The sequence below is a fragment of the Carex rostrata genome, chromosome 1 (genome assembly GCF_964058835.1).
Source record: "Carex rostrata chromosome 1, lpCarRost1.2, whole genome shotgun sequence".
Lineage (NCBI taxonomy): Eukaryota > Viridiplantae > Streptophyta > Magnoliopsida > Poales > Cyperaceae > Carex > Carex rostrata.
In genome coordinates this window covers 20553668-20570836 of record NC_135918.1, presented here as the reverse complement: position 1 = coordinate 20570836, position 17169 = coordinate 20553668, and the positions used below count along the sequence as shown (strand labels likewise).

General features: G+C 37.2%; 2 protein-coding genes and 1 non-coding gene across 6 annotated transcripts; 2 read left to right on the top strand and 1 right to left on the bottom strand.

Annotated features, from left to right (window-relative positions):
• The first annotated feature begins 337 nt into the window (after positions 1-337).
• On the top strand, positions 338-6316 carry LOC144563803 (clathrin interactor EPSIN 3-like). Of its 4 annotated transcripts, none has more exons than XM_078313268.1 (14): positions 338-802; positions 1206-1256; positions 1379-1430; positions 1543-1622; positions 1821-1899; positions 2000-2083; positions 2173-2318; positions 2418-2777; positions 2909-2950; positions 3147-3260; positions 3359-3585; positions 4037-4266; positions 4361-5132; positions 5282-6316. In XM_078313268.1, exons 2-14 carry the CDS (start codon positions 1222-1224, stop codon positions 5842-5844), a joined length of 2784 nt encoding a protein of 927 aa, XP_078169394.1. In that variant the 5' UTR covers positions 338-802; positions 1206-1221; the 3' UTR covers positions 5845-6316. The 4 variants fall into 4 exon arrangements, with proteins under 4 accessions (XP_078169394.1, XP_078169405.1, XP_078169396.1 ...); XM_078313279.1 differs by lacking the exon at positions 338-802 and having other exon boundaries at positions 1119-1256; positions 5282-5638; positions 5675-6316; XM_078313270.1 differs by lacking the exon at positions 338-802 and having other exon boundaries at positions 1119-1256; positions 5282-5647; positions 5678-6316.
• A 1607-nt stretch (positions 6317-7923) lies between these two features.
• On the top strand, positions 7924-7995 carry TRNAH-GUG (transfer RNA histidin (anticodon GUG)). Its single transcript has one exon. It is a non-coding gene; the product is annotated as a tRNA-His (tRNA).
• A 4282-nt stretch (positions 7996-12277) lies between these two features.
• LOC144563818 (transcription factor MYB61-like) lies at positions 12278-13893 on the bottom strand. Its single transcript, XM_078313292.1, has 3 exons — positions 13665-13893; positions 13440-13569; positions 12278-13360 (listed from the first exon to the last, which is right to left on the bottom strand). Exons 1-3 carry the CDS (start codon positions 13795-13797, stop codon positions 12511-12513), a joined length of 1113 nt encoding a protein of 370 aa, XP_078169418.1. The 5' UTR covers positions 13798-13893; the 3' UTR covers positions 12278-12510.
• Positions 13894-17169: the final 3276 nt, after the last annotated feature.

The following is a 17169-nucleotide window of genomic DNA, read 5'->3' as shown; positions in this document are numbered from 1 at the left end:
AATAGTAATGAAATATACTTTATTTTAATGAATGAATTGTAACAACTAACAACACTTACTTTATTAGTTACTTGTTTCTAAATTTAATATAATTTAATTTAATTTAATGAGCAATATAATTCATTATATAATGTAATGGTTTATGGTTTATGGTTTATGGTTTATTGGTTAGTGACTCCAGTCCCTCCCCTAATCCCTAATGAATATAATTTGATTAATATATAGTACACTTTTGTATCCCTGTCCAATACTCCAATGTCCATTGAGATTTGAGATGTGAGATGTGGTGTCATCCATCCTTGACTTTATTTGCCTCTTTTCCTCTTTCTTTCTCATTTCATTTCATTTTTTATTATTCGTGCCATTTCCCATTTCGCATCTTCTTTTTCTCTCTCTATCTCTCTGTAGCTGTACCAGCCAGCCAGGCAGCCAACCTCTTTGTTCGTCTTCCTCTCCTCTCCGTCGCCTCACAAGCTCAGATTCAGATCTACAAATCACACACTCATTTCCATCTCTCTCTCCCTCTCCCTCTCCCCTCTCTCTAATTGCGACTGCATCAGGATTTTGAATTCCAATTGGATACGGCATACAGGATACGGGGATACGTCGGGGACCTCCGGAACGCAACTCCGGCGTTGCAACGAAACTAAAAACGACTGACAGATCTCACCGAACTGACTCTCCATTCCATTCTGCTCCGGCCAAAGCAGCATATCCGATCTGATCCCATTCGATCAGATCCGATTCTGCGGCCCTCACCATCAGATCTACATCTCCCTCCCTCTCTCCTTTAATTTGCCAGGTTCCTTTTTTCCCTCTCTCATTCATTCATTTATTATTATATATTGTGATGTATGTTAGATCTGTCTATCTCTTTCTCTCCTCCTCTTCTAGCTAGATCTCTAACTCTTTCTTCAAATGTAATTAATCTCACCTACTTCACTGATTGCTATTTCCTACTCATCCATACTTTCCTAACATTGCTACAAACCTAGTTGGATGTCCTCCATTTCTGGATAATGATATAGGCTGTTTTTTTATGCTCATCTCCATTGTAGTGCTCTGCTCTATGTATTATTACCAAATTTAGCTTTGCCTGAATTGATTCAGGGAAATTCTTTGAAAACTTACCCCATCCATTGTTCATTTTAGGCACATTGTCAGGTCTTTTGTTTTGAATTTTATTTATTGTGCTCTCTCCCCAGGTAGGCGAAAGGAACCATGAAGAAAGCATTTGACCAGACTGTTCGTGATCTGTATGTGCCTCTTTTTATGTCACATTTCAAACTATATATATACATCATATGTATCTATATTTTTCTTGCCTTTCTAGCATTTGGATTAATGATTTTGAAGCTGTTATCTGGTAACTTTTCAGAAAAAGAGGGGTCAACAAGAAAGTTCTTAAAGTACCACACGTTGAACAGAAGGTACTTCTTTATTATTCCAGTTAACTTTTGTACTTTGCTCTTTGTTCTTCATCCTTTGCTGTTTCACAATAAGGTTTTCGATTTATCAATGGTTTGAATTTGTCATTTTCAGATTCTAGATGCTACAAGCAATGAACCCTGGGGCCCACATGGTACACTTTTGGCGGATATCGCACATGCAACTCACAACTAGTAAGTCTTTTTTCCGTCCCCAAAAATATTTCTGATCATCTTTCAATTCGATAGTGCCGCATCAGTGTCATGCTTGTAAAAGAACATTTACTATATCTATGCATTACAAGGTTCAATTAGACCCATGGTTTACTTGCATATTGTCTTTTTATTCCATGGAAGATGACAATTGATGATTGATTGTAACATGTAATGCAGTCACGAGTATCAAATGATAATGAATGTTATCTGGAAGAGGATAAATGATACCGGTAAAAATTGGCGGCACGTTTACAAGGTGGGTGTCTCAGCTTGTCATCCTCTTCTATTGTTTCAACTTCTAAAAGATGAAATCAAATTACGATGCGTTTTAATGTTTATTGATGTACAAATGATAGGCCTTGACCGTTCTGGACTACCTGGTGGCGCATGGATCTGAGCGTGTCATTGATGACATCAGGGAGCACTCTTACCAGATTGGGGTACCACTTCTCCTGCTCATTTACTCTTAATGAATTTATTTACTCAACACATTATATAATGATGATGATAACACTGATTCATTTGGCAGACATTAGCAGACTTCCAGTACATAGACTCAAGCGGGAGGGACCAAGGGCAAAATGTGCGCAGGAAATCGCAGAGCCTTGTTTCTCTTGTGAATAATAAGGAAAGGATACAGGAGGTCCGTCAGAAAGCTGCTGCCAATAGAGAAAAGTAGTTTCCTTTTCCTGTCCCTCTTTCTCTCTCCTAAGAGCAAAGAAAAGTAGTTTCCTGTTCCTTTTAAGATTTTTAATTTGTGTTATTATTACATAGGTATCGTAGCAGTTTTTCAACCGGAGGGGGAAGCCGTGGTGGTTCATACCCAGGACCAGGAGGGTATGGAGATCGATACGATGATGATCGGTACGGGGATCAGAACAATGGGTATAATGGGAGAGACGAGGAGAGGTACGGTAGAGGGGGGTCGGATCCATACAGCCGTGATGGCAGGGACAGGGAGTGCGATGAGAGGGAGAGCAGCTACAATGGGAGAGACAGGGACAGGGATGACGACTACCGCGGCTCCCGAAACAGCAACAGCAACTACAGTGACGGGTACCCCTCCCGCAGCAGGAACAGCTTTGACCGCGACAGAGATCGTCCCTATGATGATGATGACCGCTACTCCTCGCGGTATTTTATTTCTCCCTCCTTTCTTATCCTTTTCCAACTTAACAACTGCTAAATAAATGTTCCTGTGGATTGTAATTTGTTGATATTAGCCACTTTTCTCTAAAGAAATACTTCATTTTTGTATGCTGTAGGAGCGCTGGAGGTGGTAGAGCTGATGACTCTAATGATGACAGGTGACATTTCTTTGTCACTTAATACTGTTAATTTGTTTCTTTTGAAGCAAAATTAGATCAACTTGTTTAGTTTTGGACTAAAGGCTTCGTTGTTGTTGTTTTTTACTTTTGGTCCCCTTACCCTAACAGCCAGCAAAGAAAAACAAAGATAAGAAAACTTTATTATTTAACTAGTTTTATTCTGTACATAAAACAGAAGAATTGAGCGCAAGCTATCTGAGCCGAACATTGCATCTGCAGCTTCTCCACCTGCACCTCCTAGCTATGAAGATGCCGTCAGAGATTCTCCAGTGCCTTCACATGAGGAGAGGTACTTTTGTTACTCTCACATACTTCCTCTCTTTCTGGAATCATGATTTAAAGAATGAACAAAACTTGCTAACAAATGTTTCATTTCTCAAATGAAAGGGATGGAGAGAACGGAACAGCAGCAGTTGCACCAAGAGCCGAACCAATCCCTGCACCTGCAGCAGTGCCTGCCCCCACACCCGCACCCGCACCTGTGCCTGTGTCGGCCCCCATCCCTGCCTCTGCTGCTGCCCCTGCACAACCTCCTGTCTCGGAGCAACTTCCCACACAAACAAGTATCCCTGTGGATGGTTTTGATGAGTTTGATCCACGTGGTTCCTTCTCAGGTAATACTTCTCAACCTGTACTCACCACAACCCGATATGCAAGTACAAGTCACTATTTAAAGCCTCGATTTAGGTTAATTTCTCACTTAAATTAAATTTGGTTAGTACCCACCAATCAAATATCTAAATTTGGTATAGATATCAGTGCATTTTGTCAAGTCAATTGATACTTAATCAAGAAAATTTTGTTTCTAATCTGTCTATTACTTTAAAAGAACATCCCATTGGCCTGAACCATTTTGTGTATATTACACTTGTACCCTTATTACATAGTAAATTTTCAGTACATAAGTCGGCCTGCAAATATTGTACATTAAACAAAACCTCATTTTCGTACCAAATTGTTTTAGTGAAAATTTTGGAGTCCAGAACTAAAAGCATTGGGAAAATTTATTAGCTTGTTGAGACATCTCATGATAATTGACACTGCATGTGTATTTTTTTTTGTCAGCTGCCCCTGTTGGTGCCCCATCAGCATCAGTTCCACCACCAGCTGCATCGGCAGTAAGCAGCCTGGAGATGGACTTGTTTGGATCTGATCCAATTGGTTCCCTAGCTTTGGTTCCCATAACTACCACCGCTACCACAGATGATCATGCTGCCTCTATAAATTCAGGTTTTGAGGCGAACAGCTTTGCATCCATGCCCACACAAGCTGCCGCCGCCTCACCATTTGACCAGGTAAGGTTACATCCATCAGCAATCCATTTGGCTAGTTTGGTTTTTGCAACTTGATTGTTTATGCAATTTGTTTCCATTAAAATGCCGTTAACAGGTTGGCAGCAATCCATTTGGAGACACCCCTTTCAAGGCTATTCCTCAGGATGATACCTTCAGCAGTGGTGTCAGCTCCTTCCAGGCTCCTGCTCCTGCTCCTGCACCTGCACCTGCACCTGCTCCTGCTCCCAGTTTCGATTTTGGAGATGCATTTGGGGACGTGAATTTCGACCCAACTCCAAGCGGAACTGGAGATGGGCTTGGTGTTACTCCATTTTTGGGTACCACAACAGCAGCAGCTGGTGTTCCTGCGATCTCTCAGCCTCAGTTGGCACTGACATCCGCACCCTTTGGTTCGTTGCAGCAAAATCAGTTTACACCTGGGCAACAAAACCAGTTTACACAACAAAACCAGTTTACTCCTGCGCAACAAAACCATTTCATGCAGACAACAAACCAGTTCACAGCCCAAAACCAGTTTTCTGCCCCACCTCAACAAGGATTTCTGGCACCTCAGCCTCAGGCATCAACCGCTACACCAGCCTTTGTTAACAACCCCTCTGTTTCCTTCCAAGCAGCTCAGCCTCAGCCTCAGCCAGCAACTGCATTCATGAACCAAATTCCAGGACCTAATGCAGGCACTAATTTCGGTATGCCTTCCCAGCCTTCTAACCAATCAGCCCTCATTTCTTTTGAAAGTGCTGCTCCGCAAGCTGGTGCTAGGCCACAATCCCAGTCTGCACCCCAGTCCTCAGCAAAGTTCGAGACAAAATCAAGTGTATGGACTGACACTTTGAACCGAGGGCTTGTCAATCTCAACATATCTGGTCGTAAGTGCTCTTTTTTGGCTTTTCAATCTAGTATACACCATCTGCTCTGCTCATAATTTGATTTTTTTGTTTTTGGTATACACAATCTATTGAGCATTAGAAGTTAATTGTATCGTGACATGGATTTTTTTTTCACAAAAATAATGCAGCTAAAATAAACCCACATGCTGATATCGGAGTGGACTTTGATACGATGAACCGCAAGGAGAAGAGGGAGGATAAGAGAAGTGCTGCTGCTCCTGCAGTTGTGTCTACTGTGACAATGGGGAAGGCAATGGGTGGTGGCTCAGGCATTGGTCGTGCCGGTGTAGGAGGCATGGCGCCTCCTCGCAATCCCATGGCTGCTTCTGGCATGGGTGGTATGGGAATGGGAATGGGCGGTATGGGCATGGGCCCAGGCATGGGGATGGGAATGGGAATGGGGGGTGCCAGCAATGGTGGCGGTTATGGTGGCATGAACCAGCCAATGGGGGGGATGGGAGGCATGGGCATGGGCGGCATGGGAGGCGGCATGGGTGGTGGCATGGGCGGCAACATGGGAGGAGGCATGGGTATGGGCATGGGCATGGGCATGGGAGGCGGGGTCCAGGGAATGCCTATGCGACCAATGGGAGGCATGCCGCCTGGTGCACCCGGTATGGGGTACAACCCCATGATGGGTTCAGGTGCTGGTTTTGGCTCACAACAACAACCATATGGTGGTTTCAGGTGAAGTGAGAGAGCGACTTGGTATTTTGCAAGATGAATGATGCACCATCTTTATTTCCTTTTCTTTCTTTTCTCTTCTTAGTTGCATCACTCACTCTATTCATCATCATCATCATAATCATAATCATAATCATCATCATCAGCTTTTTTTTCTTTTTTTTTGATCTTCCAAACAAACTAGAGTAACTCTATGGAACGAACTTGGTTTTTGGATGTACTTAATTTACAGGGCGATATATACATAAATAGTGTAGCGAGTGAGAGAGAGCGAGGGGAAAATGGGGTGGTTACTGTTTATTGTACTCTTTGTGTATTTTTCTGTTCAAAGCTAAATATTATTCTTTCTTCTTTGGGGGCGGACTACGGAGCTATCATTACTTTCACCTTGTAAAAAATAAATGTACTTAATGTTTGTTTGTTCTTGCGTGAAGAGAAAAAGAAATATAATTGTTTTGGGGGTGTGTTTGGTACCGGTATCCTTTTTTGTTTTGTTTTTGTTTTTGTTTTTTAATCTTTTACGTTCCTGTTTTAGATATGTTAGAAGCACAAACAGTTATTGCAAATACTCGGTGGCCTTCTGGGTTTTTGCACATCAGTCGCTGACAATAGAAAACCTAAGCTAGTATCTCATTCAGAGCTGGTAATGTCGGTCTGGTACCAAGTTCCTAACGTCACCTATCAAGTCGGGTTGAATCAATTTTTTTTTTTTTTTTTAATGGTAACTCATCTCACCTGGTTAAAGAATGTAGCAATTTTGAATAGAATATTTCTAGTACAGATCTAGGTCTGGCATTGATACCATACCATTTCTAGTAAAGAAAGAAGTCAGAGACTGTTAAATGTCAATCATCTCTCTTGTTGGTTGTGTTTTCATTATAACATCATTTCTGGCAATTTATATTCTCTGCAGTAACGCATTGTTTGAGTTTAGATCCAATCCGTTCTGTTATATATTAGCACGAATCTTAAAGGGACCTTGTGCATTACAATTTACAAGTGTGGGCCGGAGCTAAACTCAAACGGTGTGATAATGCAGACGAATGCGGACTCCATTTCTGAATCCTATTAAGCTCTAACACAGCACCACAACATACATCTTTACAGTGGCATCTCCATCAATTTTGGCATGCATGCATTGTCAAATCACTTGCAGCAAATCTACAAAAAAAAATTCCAGAGATGCAAAATCAGAAGATCCCAAAAAGTTGCATTCCAGAGATGCCTATATATTAGATAACAAAAGCATAAACTCTAAAACTATTGACTTACAATTAGCAAACCTTCTAAAGCTGGTTCTCTATATCTCAGAGCTGGATGCACCAATGTAAAATACTTGGCTATATATTGATTATCTGACGTACTTTTTGGAGGAAGTTGATTTGTTTCAGCAGTGCCGAGTGCAGTAGTTGCTGTTTTGCATTGCTTTTTTAGAGCAACGCCACCCCGAACCACTGATGCTCATCTGGCACCATTACCGTCAAAGCAGGTGCTATAAAATGATTATAACAATGTTAACAACAAATAAATTAAAGGAATTAATAACCTAGTAAAATAGGATTGCACAGGCTAAGGTCCTGATATAAGTTTGTACTGCACGCACCTTGCTGTTTCACCTGAAACATATCTTCATCAAATTTAATTTCTGGTAAGTACTGTACACTCCAGTAATTATTAAAAACAAACATACATATATACTACCAAAGGTCTAATACGTCTGTATGAAATATTATCCAAGAGATTGTATACAATTCATTCATGCCATATCTGCAATGATAGATGATAGTTTTAATGTAATTTGTGTATTAATTTGTTCTTTTGAAATTAACAGTCCAAATCCACATTATTTGTAATTAATAAAATAAAATACCTTGATAGCATGTGAAAGAATTATTCCATTATGTGGGAATAGAGGTAGATACATGCTGTGCCTCTGCCTTCTCTGCTCAATACAAGAACAATTTCAACTATATATGGGAATAGGCAGAGCATCAGTTGCATGTAACTATTTTGAAACACATTTGAACTTCATTATTAATTTAGAAGTTATTACAAAATAAAAAGTATAAGAAGCGTAACAACAAAAGTGGCTGTAGTTTAGTGGTTAGAATTCTACGTTGTGGCCGTAGAGACCTGGGCTCGAATCCCAGCAGCCACACCTTTTTAAACCTTTTCTTTTTAAAAGCTTTTTTTTTTTTTTTTTTGTAGGTTCCACTTAATTTAACTTGGGTTCTTAATTAACTGCTCGTTCCCCAAAATCATTTAACAGCTGGCAATTATTTTATTGCATTGAGAAATGCATGCATGTAACCTGAATTGCAAGATTAATTGTGAAAATTTCAATTACTTATCTTAAAGAGAAAAGCAAGATATTGATCACTTAATGAAGAATTTCCTCAAAAATAATTAAGAGAGAGAGAGAGAGAGAGAGAGAGAGAGAGAGAGAGAACCAACGTCAAGTTCCTCAATTACACTATTAACTAGACACTATTACATTATTAAAGAAATATGAATATGAAATTGAGATCCACCAAAGCACTCAGTATCAACGGCGACACATATATCATATATGTATTTTTGTAAAGGGCCTCCTGTTTCATGATTTCAAACCGTGATGCAGACATTATGCAGAAAATACTAATTAATTTGGTTGTAGCCTCAACATCATCTAAATTTACATATGTTGTCACCACTCACCATATTCATATATAATAGTAAATATTTAAATTCAGCCAGTAAGTAAGTAAGTAAGAAAAAAGAATAAGAAGAGACATTTGGATGTGGAAATTAATTAAATGGGTTTAATTAAGTAGCTAGCTGGCTAGGTATATAGTACTGGCGCGCGTACTGGTAACGGTGACCTCACACAAGCGATGGCATTGACGTAGTGTGTGTGTGTGTGTGTGTGTAGTTGATTCACAAATCACAAATCACACACATATATATATTATAAACCGACTTGAATAATTCTGAATTTGAATTTTGTAAAGCAAAAGCATGCAGCAGGGCAGTATCGATTAATCCAATTAAGGGGTAGAGAGGCTGGGGCTCAATGAAATCGACACGCACTAACCATCAATTGAATTCAATTATATATATATATTGATTTCTGTTGGACTGTCAAGCTCACTCCCAAATTTATATGGTCCTTTATTTTTATGATTAGCCCCCCCACCCCTACATTATATTAGATTCCCCTCCCCCCCCCCTTATCATTATATCATTATTTTCTCTCTTTTCATTTTAATTAATTTCCTCCTTTTAATTTACCTTATATATATATATATATATATATATAATTGCCGCTTTTACCACACTGTACGTAATCAGTACCCACACTTCCATTCCATACATACACACACACATATATATATGCCCATTTATATATTTATTGTCTTCATTCTTTTTTGTATGTATATATGCATGTATTTATATGGAGCTATCTATCCTTGGTTTTAGACTATCCAACTTAAAATTGACCTTAATTAATTAAACGTATTAATTCTTCATCTCCAATCTAAACTCCATTTTTTTCTTCTTCTAATGGTGTTTATATTAATTGATTATATATTTAATTAATTACCAAGGACAAGATGGATGTTTCAACGAAACATCATGAAAGGACAAAGGCAAAAATCCACTATCATAAAAGCGCACAAGGAAAAAAAGATATGGATACATTCTGTAAATCCAAAAGACTATCATTACTGTTTGATACATATACATGCATGTGAACATTGCAATTTGAGAAATATATATATATATATATATATATATATATATATATATATATATTTGACTGCATGCATGCATGATAGGAGGGATGGAGGTTACATGCATGATATTGAAATAATTAATTAATTAATTAATTAATTAATTAAATGTGCTTCGTTGTTTCTCTGTAACATGCATCCCATGATTGTTTCCAGCTCTCATATTTCTTTGTTATCTTCATGTAATTTTTTTGTTTTTAATTTCCCTTAATAATTGTCCCCTTATCTCTTGATGTCTAAAGTCAATGATTCTGTCCTTAATATAATACCGTTGGAGCATTATATATATATATTAGTATTGGCAATTGATTGATTAATAAATTAATGTTTTGCCATGTGATAAGGTTGATGCTTAAGAGGCTTATATATATATGAGCCACTACATGATGCCAATCAACTCCACATTACTGTTATATATGTGAATAATTAAGGTTTTTATTATTACCTAGCTAGCAATAAGCTTATGCATGATATAACATATACATCTTGAATATATATATATATATATATATATAAGAAAGAATTAATGGATTATAATTGTAAGGAGAGAGGTAGCTAGCTAGCTAGCTAGGGGGCCACCGCTTGGAATTGGAAGAAATTAAAATAAAACTAAAAAAGAAAAAAAAAAGATGAGAGAAAAGAAGATTCTTCTAGACAGTAAAGGACCCACCTCTTTTGCTTCCTTTTGGAGCGCTCTTCTTCTCCCTTTACATTTGTCAATCAATCATTAACCTTCTATGACCCAGCAATTAATGCAACAAAGAAAGAAGAAAAAAGAAGGAAATTAATATCCTCCTCATTCCTCAATCTGCAATCTGCAATCTGCATATGCCAATGCTAATGCACCTCTCTAGTCTCTCCTCCTAAATTAATCCTAGTAGTAACAGTAGTATTACTTTAATTAATTCATCACAAGTTAGTGCTTTGTGTCTGAGTTGTGCTGTTTCTGAGGAATATATATATATATCTCTCTCTCTCTCAAACCAATACTGTTACTGTTACTGTTACTGTACTGTACTGCAATGCCTTTTGTATTTGCACCCAAACTAATTGATGGATGTGGAAATAAGTCAAGAAGGCTTCATATCTATCAGAAAAAGGGAAAAAAAAAGAAAGACAATAAATGTTGATGGATGCTTTTAACATATTTTGGCATGAAGACAATGCATGCATGCCAAAGTTAATTGATGGCTCCTCCAACTATTCTTTTACACTAATTCAGAAAATATATAATAATATATTATATGCATCCTTTTCCTTGAAAAAACATGAAGTGATGGTGATATCTCTCTTTGCCCAAACATCCATCCATGACTTTTCTTTTCTCAACTTATATAATAAATATATATACACACACACACATTTGTTCATGTGCTTTTCCCACAGCCACAGGTGTTTTGTTCTTAACAACACCTATAAATTTGACAATTTTCCCAACTGACCTTGACATGCTAAAAGGTAAGAGGTGGAGATAGATACTCTCATTACTCAACACATTTCACATTTACCCTTTGAAAAAAATTAAAAACCCACTAAACCTCTTAATTAGTATTTAGACCACGCGCATGCCTTTATTAATTTGTATTCTATTAGTCAAACATATCATGCCTACTTATTGACTTGGACATTGAAATTTTATTAATTACAAGCAATTCAAGCAACTTATATAATTGTCATCGATCGATCGATCTTAAAAGCAATAAAAAAAATAATTAAATATATACACTTTAGAATTTTATCTTTTGGAGATTAAATTTTATAAGAAACTCAAGAAATTAATATCGACTAATTGGACATTAATGAAATTATTGCAATGAACCAACGAACCAACGAACCAACCAACCAACCAACAGAGTTTGACTGCATGCTTAATTGAGCACTTTTCCTTTTTCTCAAAAAGGGCTTGAAAAAAAATGTAGGTAGAGATAATAATTAATAATTTAATTGTTCATGTTCATGTTCATGTTCATGTTCATGTACATGTGGAGTAGTAGCCATCAGAACGGGACAGCTGTGACATTTGCGAAAGAGTCCCTGCTGGGTGAACTAATTAATTAATTGTAACTTTAATTGAAAGGTGTTGTTTTGTTTTGTAGGAAGTTGAGAAAGGGAATTTGATACCTCAATATATATATATATATATATAATCTACGTAAAACCATGTGCCCCCATTTCCAGAAAAGAAACCCCACGGTTAAAAATAGAAATTTTGAATGCGACCGACAGATTCCACGCCAAAGATTTTTGCATGTTTGCATTAGGCATGAAACAACATGCACATCAAAGAACAGACAAACCATACATACATACATACATACATACATACATCAAAAGTAAGAGGATCGATCGATCGAGGAGCACCGCACCCAACCCAACAATATAATGCAATGCAAACTTTATTCTCTCCACTATTAATTATTCCTCTCTTTGTCTTTCCATGCATCTACTCATCAAAAGATAAATTAATTAAAACAAGGCCTCCTTAATTTAATTACAAAGCTTACTTTACTTGTATATGTACACAGACAGAAGACATGATATATATATATGAACAATTAAAATTAAAAAAAAGAAGAAGAGAAAATTACATGGGAATTATATTGAGGTATTACAAGTAATAATTAAGCATCCTAACTTATTTGAAGAAGAGAATTAATCATCAAATGGACACTAAAAGAAAAGAAAAGAAAAGAAAAGAAAAGAAAAATCTGTTATAATTAATTAAGAGCCTCTGTGAAGAAAAAGAAAAAAGAAAAGAAAAAACAAATATTGTAACAATAGTAACAGTAGTACTATTATATATAAATATGTATTTGTTCTATTTCCTGGAATTAATTAATTATTGCATGTACCATCATGCATCAATCATTCCGGAATTTTTAAATTAAAATGTAACGTAACTATAGATGGCCGAAGGAGGAAGAAAGTCTTTGAAATTCCTTGCTGTACATGTCTGAATTGGGTTGGAATTGCTGGTTTTGATACTGGTACCATGGATTCAGTCCAGTAATGGAGAATTGGGTATCATCCTTGACACCACTGCACAACCCCAAGTGGCCTTGGCTCTGATTGTGACTTTGGGTTTGGATAAGGTTTTGGGTTTGGGTTTGGGTTTGCAAGACGGAAGAAACGGGCATCAATCCGTTAAGGTAGTCGGACCACTTCAAATCCTCCTGCACCCCATCGACTCCGATTCCTACTCCAATTTGGGCGGCATCCTTATTAGGCATGACATCTGACCAAGGAAATAATCCAAGGGGAGTTTCATTTTCATAGTCAATTGGATTGGTGTTGGTGATATCTCTATTGCTGTTGCTGTTGCTGTTGCTGGTATAGGGGAAGTCCAAGGGGAGGTTGGACTTGAATAGATTGGAGCTCATGTTAAATTCAGTGCCAGGGTTTTGGTTTTGGTTGAACCAGAGAGTTGAATGCAGGGGTTGGATGTCTGAGACTGATACTGATGCTGATACAACAGCATGCAAATTGGGCAGAGCCGGTTCGAGGAGGTCCAATTGAGAAGCGGAGGCAGAGGCAGAAGCAGAGAGGGGATTATTGTCACTGGAAGTGGGATCCAATTTACTATCCAGGTCTTGTGAAGCGGTAGCAGTAGATGCGTCGGGTTCGGAGAGGGGTTTGTGGGTGTTGGGGTCAATGCCTCGCTGCCGAAGCTTCTTCTTAATGCACGAGTTCCAGAGGTTCTTTATCTCATTGTCGGTCCGGCCGGGCAACTGTGCGGCAATCTGAGACCATCTGAAATAATACATAATTACTTAATTATTTACTTGTTGTTGTTGTTGTTAATTGCATGAGAGTGAGAGGGAGGCATTACTTGTTGCCGAGTACTGCGTGGAGCTCGATGATGAGGTTTTCTTCGTCGGGGGAGAAGGAGCCGCGCTTGAGGTCGGGGCGCAGGTAATTGATCCACCGTAGTCGACAGCTCTTGCCGCACCGTTGCAGCCCTGCACAATTACTATCCATATATCAACAAAGAAAGGAAAGCAAGAGGAGCTAACAATTCAATAGAGAAAGAGGCAAAGAGCATTGAGTGACGTACCGGCAAGCTTTGGGACTGAGCTCCAGCAGCCATGGCCGTACTTGGTGATGTGGCGCAGTAGCTTCTCGTCTTCCTCCGGGGACCACAGACCCTTGCGTAGCTTCTGCTTGTAGCAGCACGAGTGCCGCCCCATTAAATTATTGGTTAATTATCTCTCTGCTTCTGTTATCTGCTTAATTAATTGCCCTCCCTCCCTAATTTGTAATTGTTGGTTGTTAACAAGCACAATTGATGAGCAAAACCCTTCCTCTTCGCAATGTGTGTCTTTCTTTCTTAGCTTGTTTGCGTGATTCCTTCAATTCAAGGGAGGCTCACCTCAGAGTCTCAGACACAGAGAGAGAGAGAAAGAGAGAGAGAGAGAGAGATGTGATATGATATTGTGCTTGAAAGGGGTAGAGAAAGAGAGAGACAGAGAGAGAAAGAAAGAGCAACTGGGTTTAATTGGTCTATATGGAGAACGTACGGGCACAAAGAGAGATGTCCTAATCAATTGCCTATGATTATATATATATATATATATATATATAACATATAATTAATATATTGTATATATAATTCCCTGCATTTTCTTTTATCCAATCCATAATTCCATATACATACATACATACGTACTAGTAATATATATATATATATATATATATATAATCAATCTTCCTTTTTGGAATGGTGATTGGTGATTGGTGATTGGTGGGGTACGTAGCCTGTAGCCTGTAGCCTGTAGCCAGACCAGGCCACCCTTCATTATTATTTATCTCATTTCTCATCAATAGTGATATGATATCACATTATCACCACTCCACGAGTGACTGAGCTCTGACAGAGAGAGAGAGAGAGAGAGAGAGAGAAACATAATTAGGAAAGGCGGCGGCTCCGCTCAGAGCCTCAGACTCAGACGCTCTCTTCAATTAATTACACTATAATTAATTAATTGAGCTCAGTAGATGTAGATCGATAGATAAACTCTGACTTGACTCTGAGACATTGGTAATTAATATTTCTATATTGTATATTGTATATTGTATATTGTATTGCATTGTAACTAGAGGAAATTAAATAACTTAAGAAAAATGCAATATGTAGCTAGCCTAGGTATGTAATTGTTGTCTGGCTGCCAATGAAATGATAACATGTAAATATTAATAATATATATATCCATCTCAACTGGATTAATTGCAGTACAGAGTAGAGATCTAGTAGAGTATAGAGAGTACATCCTTTACAACTTTTATTGCGTATATATAGTTAGTTATAGATATATATATATAGTCACTTCACAGTACAGTAGATGAACACACACATGACACATGTACGTACACACATATATATTGCTAGTTATAGCGACTACCTAGCTAGTTAGGTACGTACTAAGTGTGATACTGAGAGACCAATTATATAATTACAGAAACCAAACACACTCCTCATTATTCTCCTTATTGTCTATATATATGTGTGTGTGTTTACGTACGGGCACATAATCATGAATTCATGATCACCTTGTATATGCATGTGTCATCATTAATTAATTTCATTCCTAAAGCTAGCTAGCTATAGCGTACGTACGTACGTACCTTGATATATATATATATATATATTTGTTATACCTACGCTACGCATCGCATGCACAGTCTCAGTCTCAGATAACCAACCACTTCTAAATTCTAATTACTTCTTACTCATCAAATTTATATTTAGCAACACACACACACACACACACATATATGTATATATTAATGACTGCATGCCATTAATTAATTTTGTGCTCTTTGAACTAATTTTCTTTTGAGCAATTTAATTAATTAGTCGTCTGGTCGAACGGGCAGCTAGCTAGCTAGCTAGCGTACGTGTCTGCATGTGTTGACAGCTTCCACAATAGACTTTTGCTAGAGTTACAAGAAAGCTGATCGATGTAATAATTAGTTCTTAAGTAAATAATTAACTCTGAAATGAAGCAAACAAATTTACTTTAACATCTCAATTGTGGTGAATAATTTATTTAATTTAATTTGTTCATGAAGCATACATTAATACATGTATAATTGCAAAAATTATATAGCTTGTGTTGTGGTTATCAATAGAGTTTGGTGAGCATAATTTTAAAAACCTATCAAATTAGCTTCAAATTACCAATCTAATTAAATCATTGAAATTGATCTACTTTACGAGCAATGCATACGTGTACATACAAAATTTTGAAAGTTTTGAATTTAATTAGTACAAATTAAGTCAAGCTGTAAAAAAATGAACTTTTTATAAGTTCTTTTATGCATTTACTTTTCAACATTTTTCTAACTGTTTGACTATGTACTAAATGAATTCAAAATTTTCAAAATTGTGCATGCACATGCACCATTCATGAAGTAGATCGGTTTTAACAGTTTGGATTCATCGTTTGAAACTCTCTCGGTGAGCACAACATTATGGGCTAGCTTTGCCCTCTCTCTTTATATATATATATATATATATATATATATATATATATATATATATATATATATATGAATCTATGTATGTTTGTGTGTGTGTGTGACATTGTTTGATCGGGGGACACACTTAACAGTCTTAACCTATCATTATCATTTGAATGGCAATGGTGATAAAATAAAGTTGACATATATAGCTAGCTAGCTAAAAGATGAAATAATTGATAATTAATAGGCACATGATATATAATTGAAATTTAGAAAGAAGGAGAAAAATAAATACGTGTCGACAGCAAGACGAAGAACGCTGATGAGAAACATTTGATTCAGATCAAACGTACGGAGGAAAACAACTTAATTGGTTACTATATATATATATACACACACACAGAGATGAACAGTAATCCAACATTGAAAATTAAAACTATAAATAAATTAAACAGATATATATGAGGGGCAAATAAAACCCGGTTTGGATACAATGATTAGAGGAAACAGTAACAGTGGTTATATGATTGAAAGCCATGTGACCCTAATGGCTAATGCTAATGGAACCTTTAATTTCTTAAATAATCTTCAATAAAAAAAATTAAAAAAAAAACATAATAGAGGACAGCCAATCAGACAATGCCAAATGGAAAGTAGAATTAATTTAAGCAGATTCCCGTGGCCTCCTTTTTCCATTTTCCTCAGTCCTTATGTGGCACTACTCCGTGTGGTCAAACATGTGAATGATGTGCGGTGCCCTCCTTATAGCAGTGTTATATATGCTGATAGTAATTTAAGAATATATAGAATGAGAGGCCACACAAGCACAAACACAACACAAGATCAGAACATGCAAATAAACGATAAATTGGAGGAGGGGTCCATTAGAGAAAAGCCATCTTGCTTTCTTTCTCTTATGAATTCTCCATCCATGCTGTTTCCAGCTCTTCTCTCGGACCCACCTAAGCAATTGGCAATTGCTACCTTACCTCCATTATATTTTATTAATTCATTAATTCATTCATTAATTCATTCATTCATTCATTCATTCTCCCTAAATAATAATTAAAATTACTATAACAAATTAATTAAATCCA